This window comes from Chaetura pelagica, unplaced genomic scaffold, assembly GCF_000747805.2.
Source record: "Chaetura pelagica isolate M959 unplaced genomic scaffold, ChaPel_1.0 scaffold456, whole genome shotgun sequence".
NCBI classification, from domain to species: Eukaryota; Metazoa; Chordata; class Aves; order Apodiformes; family Apodidae; genus Chaetura; species Chaetura pelagica.
This window is the reverse complement of record NW_009953574.1, coordinates 561,625-573,542: the sequence shown is the minus strand read 5'-3', so window position 1 is coordinate 573,542 and position 11,918 is coordinate 561,625. Positions and strand designations below refer to the sequence as shown.

Below are 11,918 nucleotides of genomic sequence, written 5' to 3'. Positions count from 1 at the left end.
AGCAGGAAAACAAGGCCTTTGTTATGCTGCTGTTCTCTTTCATCTTACCTGCTGTCAGATTAGGGTTTTTCTCTAGTGATGTTACAGTGGAAGGAAGAAAGACAAAAGGAAAATGAAGTAGAAAGTTTTCACAGTAACATCTGTGAACAGAAAAATTTGTGGGAACAGATGTTCTTCTCATATCTGGCTCAGACAAGCAATAGTGGTTTATTGACAGATGCACTGTCAATTTACTGGATGAAATAGTGTTCTTTATTTGCAAAGGAGAAGACAGTCTTATGAGGTTTTTAACAACTTTCTATAATTTTAGAAATTTGACTTGCCCTTCCAGGAGATTATATTTGAAATAGTTTGGTTTCTTCTTCATTTGCATGGGTCAAACCCTACTCTGAGTAAAAGCTGGGCAAACCACCTGTGTAGCTCCAGTTTGCACTAGGTGTGCAAGTGAGAGACCCCATCTCAAGTAGGGCTGACAGACTAACTCCACTTTTTTTCCCCTCTGCCATCAACTCACGCTCTGAAGAAAAATCTCTGGACCTAAAGGTGCAGAGCTGAAACCACTAGAAGAAATATTTCTTCTTTACTGGGTTTTATTTCTTCTCAGTGAAGAACAGACTAGGCTTAGGCCCTGGGGGTTCTGTGTAGCTCATGTTCAGACTAGGTATCATCAGTGACTAATGTGCAGGAAGAACACGGAGGCTCTTCTTCTGATGTAGCCACCACACAATGTTACTCCTAAATCTTTCTCTTGCTAATTCCCTATTTTCTTTTTGGATTTTCACCACCTCAAACCACCAAGTTTCAATACTTTAGATTTAGATTTTTTTGGTCTTGCTACATGCTTCTGCTGTAAAAACCATCTTTTACATCACATCTGCCAAAAGGAGGGGACAGAAGCTATGCCCCCTGGCCAAGACCTAGAAGCAAAGCTTTCATTACTTGATGTCTAATGGTGTACTTTTTCCCCAAAAATTCATTTCCAAGTACCTTCCACCAGTGTAGCTCAAGCTGTATGTGATTAATAATTCACATCTGGTGCTAAAAGCAAAGAGTTAATTTTGTATATTTTCCTTCTGCCATTAATGCATTAGCTTCCCCATAAAGGAGCCTATAGTGCCAAGCAGGCAGTGACTCATGCCTTATATAAGTAACTAAAGCATTTTATAGTTTACAGAGAAGAATGTTCTTGCTCATTATGTGGATGAAAGGAGATTGCTGCATTTCAAATGACATGTATAATTTAGACACTTATTTCTAGGACTGTTTGGAACAGGGAATGAAGAGAAACTAAAATGTTTGAAGTGACTTGAGTGCTTGATAGTTTCTAATGTGACTAGCAACATACACAGGCCAATGACTTAAGACTGTGCTAATGGAGGAATGGCTCTGAAACTCTACCACACTTTTTTCTAACAATCTTTATTTTAAGACAGGAGTAGAAACTAGTTTTTGTCAGGCTGTAAACATATACACAGATCTCGTTGTTGTGGTTTTTTTTTCTACCAGTAGTTACCTGCTGAGCCACCAAAATGGAAAGAGAGGGATGGGAAGTAGTATTTCAGAAAGATTAGCCAGCTGGTGAGGAAAATGGCATGTCTGCTGCCTTAGCCTTCCTACTCTTGGACCTGAACTAGAAGAGTTTGGAATAGTCTCTATTTTGATAGGGCAGAGTTTATTCAAGTGAGAATTCAGTAACCTCATCATGGCTGTGTGTTGGGAAATACTTGTTCTTTTTAGGACACTATGGTAAGCTAAATGAAACAGTTCCTGGATTTTTGAACCTGAGCAACCCCCAAATGTTACCATGTTCTGCAGATTATCTTCACAGACCTCTGTGAAGAACCTGCACTTCAATGCTTTGGTGAAATAGTGCATTTAAATGCATTTATTTATTGATTTACAATTTCAAATGTAACAAGGCAGTAGTCTCTGTTTCATGGGCTGTTCTTGGAGGCAGCTGGCTCTCTGTATTTCATCAGTGAATCAGGGCAGCATTTTTGGAGACCTGTGAATCTTCTAAGCAAATGGAGTGCTTAGATGCCTGTGAGCAGTGACAGTGTGGCAGGCTTATGTCCCCAGTTTTGAACCTTCTGTAGAAATTAATGAGATCTATGCCTTGTAAAAGTATCTCAAAACTGTTGCATGATTTATTTATACTCTGCTTCAAGGACACTTTTCAAGCCAAGAGATGACACAAAGGAGCCCTGGGCTGTATAAATATAGAATCTTTTTATTTTTTTGGTTAATAGATACAGTACAATTTTTGACTACATAAGAAAGCATTGTGTTCAGTGCATACATTCTTCAGACAGGAACATGGCAGACAAACATTCCTTAGTGTTACATGGCACTTGGTTTATTATCTTTAAGTCCCAAGTTTAACTTAAATCCCAGGGTTTGGCTATTACTATTTGCAGGGAGGGACAAAAGAATTGTTGCAACCTTCTGTATTTTGCATTCACTTTATGGTAAGAAAAGGCTGATCTGAGTGTGATACTGATCCTGGCTGATTCCTGTGTTCAGGAAAACCTGGTAGTGCTTTTATCTTGTGATGGAGCTATTTGTTAGTCATGTTTCCCTGCAAGTATTTCCCAGTCCAGTTGGTGCTGGTGTGAGCTAGAGACCCTTGACCCAAGGGAACCCCTTGGAGCTGGATTAGGGCTGGATCAGCTTTATAAAGCAGGATAGGACAGGACAAGGCAGGGCCAGCAGCCAGTGTGGAGCAACCTGGAGAAGGTCAGTCACGAGCTGTTGACTGGCCACTTACAGGATCACATGTAGACTGCCACTCCTGCCCCACAGAGGAGTGAAAAGACCAAGAGAGAAGTGCCTGGATACCCCAGGTGACCTGTGGCCTTTGCCAAGCAGGCTGAGGGAGGAGCAGTGCTCCTCCTAGCAGGGTGTCTTCAGCAGAGTAGTTCATGCCTGCAGGAAGCCTTAAACAGACACCTCCAGCATTCCATGGATTCCAATTTCAGTGGTTTTGTTGGAGACTGTTTCTCAAACTATAAGGTTTTTTCTGACCTTCCTTGATAACCTGAATTGCTGGTGTGGGCTCAGGATCCCGGTTAGGACCTCTTTTTGTGAGGATAACTTGGAAGAATTGAAGAGAAACCTCACTGTTAGAGGGGACCAGGAGAAGGATGAGATTCACAGAGATAGTCACCAATCTTTGATTTTTCCATATTGGTATCTGGAGCAAAACAATGGATTGAAAAGCTTCTCTCCTTCAGGGAAGGATACAGAGAGGTTTCCAGATAAACCAATTTAAACTAGTTTTCCTTGCCTCTATTGGAGAAAAAATTCATGTGAAAAAAAACTTGCTTAGATTATCTAGTTCAGCCTCTGCAAATGCAGAGTGTATAGGAAATAGCAGAGTGAAATGAGTCCTATAAGTGATTTTATTCAAAAGACAGAAAAGCAAAGACTCTGAAGAACAAACTGAGAAGTAGATGAAAAGGGGAGAGAGGAAACCAGACTGTTAAAAATGCCAGCCTGAGCAACAACATGGAGGTGAAGGCACTTATCCTTGGGCACCTGTGGTTGTTGGAGAGAAGACAACATGTTTTGAGGTCAGCTCAGGGTTCCTTTTCCCTAATCCTCTGGGGCTATAAGAGGAGAAAACCAGTAGGAGTAAGAGCACCGTTTATATGTTAACAGCAGATACCACTGAGCACAGGTTAAATAAAGCAGGGGGTGACAGAAGTCAAGTAAGAATCCCTGAGAAGTCTGAAAAAATATCAAACATCACATTACTTAGTTTGGCCCCTTCTGATCCTCTAGCCAATACACCTCCATCAAAATGGAGGCAGTAGAAATTCCTTGCCTTTACCATGAGCTGTGTGGTGACACTTCCAGGAATGAGATAAACCTGCCAGATTCCTCCAGATCCCTGCTTCCTAACTGAAACTATGTAATGTGGAGAGTGGGTGAGAGGCAGAGATACTCACAGCCAAGAGAACTGCTATGAAATGGCACTAGTAGGTACTGTAAACTGGAGCCTGGCCTGCAAGCATTAGTGAAATGTTTAGTAACTACACTTTAAATCTGTTATGTCTGGGTATTTCTCTTTTGACTAAAATGTTACAAATTTTACCATATAAATGAATTCCTATATTTGTTTCTACTGCGTAAATTATATACATCGTTGTAAGAAAAGAACAATCATTAAATTAAGGGAGGAGAGAAAAGGTCAAACAAAATATTAGTAAATAAAATAGAAGACATGTTCAGTAATACTTTTCAGGCAATACTTCTGCTTATTACAATTACTATAAGGAGGAAAAAATCTTCCATTCAAAATAAACATTGGAAACACAGCTGCCCAAACATCAGTCACTTGCCATTTCCAGAACTTCTTGAAGAAACCCTTGAAGGCCACAGCTGCAAGTCCAGAGGGTGTCTTTGCTCTCAGAAGACCTGGCCAGTGATACTGCCCAAGAGAACTGTTGATTTCTCACTGCAGAGGAGCTCCCAGTGTCCAGGGTCTGTCAGTGCCACCCACGTTTAAAAATCTGTGGAGCAGTTGGGTCTGGTTCTGTTTTCACATCTCTTGAGGCTGAGGGGCTGACTTGGAGCTGAGAGCCCAGGGGCTGTGGCTCCCCCTGCCTGCATGGGGCCTGCTCGGGAGCTGTGCTTCATGTTCCTCTGGGCTCAGAGAAACCTCCGCAGTTCATCCTTCATCAAGTGAGAAGATGGTATACTCTGCTCTCCAGAAGCAGACAGTTCACCCAGCAGTGTTTCCTATTCTTTTTTTCAAAATAGCATAATTGCAGGTTTTCCCCTATACATACTTATTTTAAAGTTTATAAGCAAAGTTTTCTAAACACTAATTTTCTTACCCTACAGAGCAAGGCACAATAACAAACCATCTCACACTGATGCCATTAACAGCAGAGCCAGACAAACTGTCTGCACCTGTCTTTTTCCAGGTAAATAAGTTCCTTCCAAAAGAAGTGCTTGATTAGTTGAGCAGAGGTATAGATAATGAATTTCCTCTTTGAAAAACCGATCCAATGAGCTTTTTGGGGCTCATCAGATGACTGCTTTCCCAGTAGTTTATTCTGCTATATGACCAGCACTACTTAATACATAGGTACTAAAATACAAACAAGTGCAAAAAAGGCCATAAAGCAACTACAGACCCCAGCTATGCAGCAGGCCCTCTATGCACAAAGGGCTCATGAGCTACTGCAGGAGATTTCCTTAATACATTGGATCTGAAGTTGAGAAGTGCAGTTCCCAGGAGCCTGTACTTCAGTTGCTTTAGCATTCACAGTTAACAGGGTGTGGGTTTGGAGATTTGTTCCCCCTTTGATAATACCTGAGGCTTGTTTTGTTTACTTCAAATGTAACCAACTGTAACTGATCACCCAGAGATTTTCTTCACTGCTTCAAGGGTGTTCAGGCTGTCTTTGTGAAGGTAACTGAATTGGTTTGCAAGTGTTTGATTTAGGTGGTTTTTCTTTAGTTTGTAATCGTGAAGAAAAAAATATTCTTCTCTGAAGAAGTAAAATCAGCATGAAATCTAAGAGGAAAAGGGTCAGGCAGACCTTGGAAGAAACTGTACAGATTTACAGATGTAGTAACTTAGGAGGTGATAGCTTTCACTGTCAATTAACATCTTTCTCATCCTTGGTTTTTATACTTCCTTTTCCTTTCCTAGATTTCTAAAGTCAGCTCTGACTGTTACATAGCACACTAAATAACAAGGGTTATTTGCTTTTTTGAAGCTGTGTGCATGTGTGGGCTATGCATGGGACCTGGGTACACAGACTTGCAGACCAACAGTCCCTGCCACACAACTTTTGGGCAGGGAGCAACACACTGAGTTTCTCAAATGTGAGACTGTTAAGTCCTGCAGGATCAGGCTGCAAAAAAAGCTTTAAATTACCTTGAACCCATGCAGAGCTTTGCATATCATACAATGCTTACCCTGGCAAGGCAGAGACAAGTATGTGCCACATGCTTACAGCTTAGCATGGGCTGTTGTTCCTAGGATCCAACCATGGGGCACCTGCCACAGAATTCAAAGGAAATTATTTTTTTTTCCTTATTAGTAAATGGCCTATGTGCAGAAAGGAAGCATAAAAATGCTGGTGCCTCAAGGGTGTATGTGCATTTGTGTGGAACACTCTGGTTTTTTGATGGGTATTTTATGGACACTGACACAAACATGCACATGTGCTGGGAAATTCTGTCTATTTAGGCTAAGGTTCTTATTTAAGGCAGTGATTTGGCCTTGCAATTGTTGCAGTTGCACCTCTAGCAAGGTTCCCCATTGCACGTATGCTAGAGAAACAGCTGTTTGGGCAAGGAGAAAACAGAAAATGATTTAAGGCCACTGGATGCCCTGGTGGCCTGAAAGGCCAGCCTGCCTCTGGACACAAGTGCTACCTGCTTTCTCTGTGCCATCTCATTGTTAGGAGTGTTCCTATAGGCAGTGGAAATGATTAAATCACAAATTGTAAACAAAATATTTTGGATTTCAAAGTATTTCAGCAATATCTATGGAAGGTGAGTTCCCAAGTTAAGAATGATGCTTCAGTTTTGGATTTTCTCCAGAAGCAAAACACCAGTGTGTGTGGCTGTTGTTTTCAACTGATCCCTCACAGCATCCCTCTCAGCAGTCCCTGCAGGGTGTGTGCAGGACCAATAGAATGAGTCTTGTTTTCACAACTGGCTTGACATGACTCTTGGGAACTCTTATGGAGTGAAATATGAAGAAAGGAACTTGCAAATCTGCAGAGGCCAGTGCCTCCCCAGTTCGGGGAGAAGAGAATAGAAGCAGTTCTGGGTTGCAGCTTCTACTTGGAATTCTGATAGACAGAATTTTAATGTACTGCATGTGTTGCAACAGGCCTTTAAAGATAGTAAAAAAGACGCTTTTGAAATGTTTCTATTCACATCAGAGATGTGCTAGTAGAAACATATGAACCATTGTCCTGTCAGATTTCCCTTTCATTTTTACCCAGCCTCTTCATCCAGGCATAGAGGAGTGTCAGGATCTCATGTGGTGCAGAGAGGTGCAAGCTGCTCTGTGCCCTGCTGGGCTGATTACACTGGAGGGGCTGAGTAGTGAATGACAGAGTTGTAATCTGGAGGTGGGCTGTGGCATTCCAGGTTTGGATCCATAGGAAGCAGAACAGAGTCTTCCAGTGTGAAGTCCATGGTGTCCTCTTCTACCTGCACTGCTGGCTGGTATTTGACAGCCTCACGCTCATGATCAGACAGGATGGACTCTTTGCTCTTGCTGACAGCTCTCCGCCTGTTGAGAACAAACAGTGTAACATGTTGGCCCTGTTTCATAAGGTGCTGTGTCTCTGTAATTAGTGGTGAAAATTCTTTAAAAAATAATAAATATATAAAGCATTTCAATTGACCTTTGCAGTATCCTGTAAGACAATGACATTTTCCCTATTGGCTAAGGGAACTGTGTTATGCATTTCAAATAACTCAGTGTTTTAAAAGTAGATTTAGGAGTAAATCCAGGGTCCTGTTGCCCTGTCTTCTTAGATTACCACATTTAAGTGCACTTTGTATGCCTTAGTTATAAATGCACCTGTCCTATTATATACTATATTATTCTCTTTCATTTTTCTGACACAGGTCAGTAAAAATTTGTCTTTTCTGAAAGCAGAACTGAAGGCTATGACTTTTCTTTAAGGATAACAAAGCATGAAAGAATGAATAATCCATGTCAGTCTCTAATCTAAAAGGATCCTGAAAGCAAGTGTGTGTGTGTGTGTGTGTAATGCTCTTGCAGTGTAGGGCAAAAACTCTTACATCCTCTAGCCCTTTAAAATTCCTGAGCAGCACGTTGGTGAAGGGCAGTGCTGTTCAGTATTACTGCAACTGACCTGTAAATGATGCAATTAAGGGAGCCACTTCTCATTTTATGCTGTCTTCCCTTATTACAGGTGATGAAGGTGGTGGGAAAGAAGCAACTTTGATCTTATGGAGCAACCTCAGCATCAAAAGTAGGAGAACCCCAGAGAGGATTTGTATCACAAGGTGACCTTGAGGAGCAGCAAGTGTTGTGGAGGAAAAAAAGAGGTACTTTCTGTCATAGGCTGCCTTACAAGTAATGTTTTGTTAAGCCTGATTTCCTCTGTACAAGGAATTAATTGGAAGAGGTGTGGAGAGTTGTGTTGGTTCTCAAAGGGATCCCAATGCAAGGGTGGCTTTTGAATCTCTCCAGTGTGCTCAGGGACCCTTTAACTTGTGTCTCTGGGCTAAGCCTCCCTCACAGCCTGGCTATGGCATTGCTCCTGTCTCCAGTCATTAGAACTTGTCAATGTGTCTAGGGGAGTTTAACATCAGGCAGTGTTCAAGGGCTGTGTGTATTTTATGTGTTTAAAGGAGTATGAAGCTACATTGTACTGACCCTAAACCAAATCTGAATAATCAGCAGTTCAGCAAATAGCTGTGTAATTCATTGCACTCATTTTATTTGTAGTACTGCAGTGCTTAGTCCCCAGCAGCTGATCAGGGATTCAGAGTGTGGTGCTTTAGAAAGCAAAGTCAGTTCCTGCTCCAGGAAGCAAAACAATAGCTAAGAGACAGGGGCAGTAACTGGAGGAAGTGGAATGAAAATGACCAGAGAAGTAGATGGAAGACACAGACTGTGCACTGTCCTGGTTTTGTGGGTGTTTAGCAGAGAGAATTGCTGCAGATTGAGAGCAGGCTGGTGCTTGGTGTGGCAGAGTTGTAACACTCAGGAGCCCCACCTCCTTCTAGCTATGGAAGAGGAAACATGATCTGGTAGGTGTTATGCTGCTGGGATGTTAGAAGTCATATTATCTTGTCTCTGAACCTGGAACATGTCAAAAGCTTCAATTTTCCCACAAGCTACAGATATTCTCAGTCTGGCTGACAGAGCTAGTGTCAGTATCTTCTTCACTTACAATTTTTCCTATTTCTGGAAAGGTCAGTAGTGGGTGTGGGTAATGCAGTGCATTGGCTGGAGCAGAGCACTGCCTCATGGCTCAAGCACATTCAACAGCCTGTAGGGTCCAGCTGTAAATCATGTATATATCTCTGTTCTCTTCTTGGGGGATTATGTGGAGTAGGTGATGCTCTGTATGTGACAGTTCATGAAGCCAGTCATTCTAAGCCAACAGCTGATGTGTGCAGCCAATTCAGATGTAACAAACAGCTGCAACTCTCATCAGTTGCAAGGGGAGGTTGGTGCTTTGTGGTTGGCCTCGTTTTAGTGTGCTGTGGTGGCTTTCCACAGCATATGTGCATCTCCAGCTTTGTCTCTAGGGAATGAACCTAGAACCCCTGGCTTATGAGCCAGTCCATCATGTCTTGCACGTCTAGAGTAAACTTGGGTTCTGTAACTTCCAAAATGCAAAAGCAGAGAATATAGACTAAAGCTAAAGTTACTGTGCTTTTAGTAAAGCTCAAGGCATTGAAGCCAAACCTATTGAGTGGCAAAGCAGAAATTCTAAACCAAATAGTAACTCTGAGAATTCCACTAAAATGTAACACGCTCTGCTTTCACAATTTAAGTTTTTCCTCTTTGTCCAGAAGAAAATGTGAGTGGAAACTTCTGTATACTGTACATTTGGCAGCTGTCACTTTCTAGACAGACACACTTTCTCTGTAGCTAAGTTCTTCACTGGCATGTAGGATGGAAACACCACTTCGCTGCTTATCTATGTATTTTTTATTGTTACTCAGTTCTGTTGACTCATGTCAGACAATTCCATGGATGCTCTGGCTTCTAATTTGCCAGGTATTTAAGTTGTCAGTGGAAACAGAGAGAAGCTTGAAAGTATCTGTTTAATTTGGCCCCCAGCCTTCATATCTGAGTGCTGGTGAAAAAGAAAGGTTATTAGGGTTTAGTTTGACCACACAATGGGAAATTTTCAGACCCATGTAGACTCCCAGCAAGTGCTCTTGCTAGGTTTCTGCCTGTGGAGGTCAGGAGACTGGATAGCTGGGAATAACTCTGCCTATTGCTGAAATGACACTGGTGTTTGAGTAAGGACTCTTAAATCCTGACGTCTGATATTTGCTCTCAGGGTGGAAAGCTGAGGAGTTAGGTCAGAAGCAAATTTTGTCATTAGCTGTCTTATGGCAGACTGCAGTTAACTTTCAAAACTATTCCTTTCATCTACATGCATTTCCTAAATTAAAGCTATCCAGGGCTCTGCATTTTCCCTTTTAATGCTCTATATTACTGGCACTCCAATCTACTTTGTTCATGCTCAGCAACAGAGAAATGTACATTTGCTTAGACTGTATGTTGGAAAATGAGACTGCAGCATCCCTTTTCTGTCTGTCCTTGAAATCTCATTTGCTCCTTAGAAACTGCCATGCTGAGCCAGACATCAGCCCTGCTCCAACCCTGGTCAGGACCTGATGCTTCAGAGGAAAGCAAAAACCCTTTCATGCTCTGAGCCAATTGTACAGACCTCTGTAAGATAGGAAAATTCTCCCTGAGCCCCAGTGATAAACATTTTCTGACTTAAGGCATTAGGTTTGATTAATCACACAATTAGGCAGCTTCAGAAGTTAATAATGGTTATGTAATTAAATAATTTCATTAAAAGCTAGCCATGACTTGGCTCAGTACTTCTGGGTTGGCATTCCACTGCCCCAAAAGGTATTTCCTTACTCATTTGGCCTCTGCCTGATTTCTGAGTGCTTCAGCTGCAGGAGGGGATGAGAGCTGTTCAGTTTTGATAAATCTGCTCATAGGCTAGGATGCCTCAGCCCAGTCCCACCTGACTGTTGGTGTTCTTAGCATGGCCTAGCACTGCAGATTAAGGACTTGAATACTGATATTCAGCTGAAACAACTTTGTTCACCAAGCTGGTCACATTTTACCCAATGAGCAGAATGTGGTGAGCTGGCTTCAGCCTTATTTTGTGTGCTGAGACTAGAGTTAGCCAAGGTACAGCACTGGACTTCTCTAAGAAGATACCTGCAAGCTGGGGAGGCTTCTGGGGGAAAGTACAAAAATGTGAGAGCCCTGGAGGAACTGATACTAGAAGATTAGAAGAATCAAATAGGTGTCAGCAAATGAGCTGAGTGTGACATTTCTAGTTACCAGCAAATCTTGCTACAGTTCAGGCTGAATTTCTATAGTGTCCCTGAGCCTTGTACCAGTGTTGAGCCTGTTAGAGGTAAAACCAAGTGAGGTAGAGGAACCTACTGGTGTTGACTCATGTTGGTAGCTGGAAGCCTGGCAGTGGAACTGTGTCAAGCAACCTGACTCTTGCTGAGCTTGGGCTGTGTGCTGTGGCACAGATGTGTAGTGTCTGAGTGGTGACACAGTCTGGCCAGTTGTGCCTCTGACAAGCTTGGCCAAGTGCCTCCCAGTGCTGTACTCTGGGTAGTGGGACTGTTACCAGTTCCCATTTTTACTGTGTGGGTCAGATTTCCTGTGACTGATGAAACTGAAAAGTAGGAATTAAACTAGATGAAGGAAAAGTTAGCCTGAATGTGAAGTGATCTTTTGTAATCTTTCTAAAGTTTTCTGGAGAGGTGTCAAAGTTGTTTGGAAGATATTACAGAGGACAATTCTGTAGTAGCTCAAATGAGACTTTCATCCTACCATATGAACCAAAGATTTTGGTTAGAAGTAGAAAAATACTGGAATCACCAAAGAGCTGGGAAATCATTACTGGAGCTGTTTATTTTATGTGAGAGGGAGCAAGTTTCTATTAGCCCAAGTCTCAGGGTCAATGACTTGAAGAGGACATGGAGAAAGATGGCTGCAAGATGAATCACTCTGCCCAGTGAGGGACTCTACAGCACCAGGTGTAGTACTTACTATCTGTGCTGTGGAGAAGCTCCTACTGCTTTGCAATAAGTCACACAAGTATCTTGCCCTCAATAGGAAACACTAATAATCTGAGTCCATGAAACTCCTGGTCCTGTTCAGGAGCTGTGCTTAGGGAAAG

General features: G+C 42.2%; 1 protein-coding gene across 1 annotated transcript in view; it reads right to left on the bottom strand.

Annotated features, from left to right (window-relative positions):
• Positions 1–7,056: 7,056 nt before the first annotated feature.
• LOC104390504 (vascular endothelial growth factor receptor kdr-like) overlaps positions 7,057–11,918 on the bottom strand; it is a 127,310-nt gene continuing 122,448 nt past the window's right edge. The window contains exon 30 of the mRNA XM_009999644.1: positions 7,057–7,267. Coding sequence (XP_009997946.1) covers positions 7,057–7,267 — 211 coding nt within the window. The remainder of the gene's footprint in view (positions 7,268–11,918) is intronic.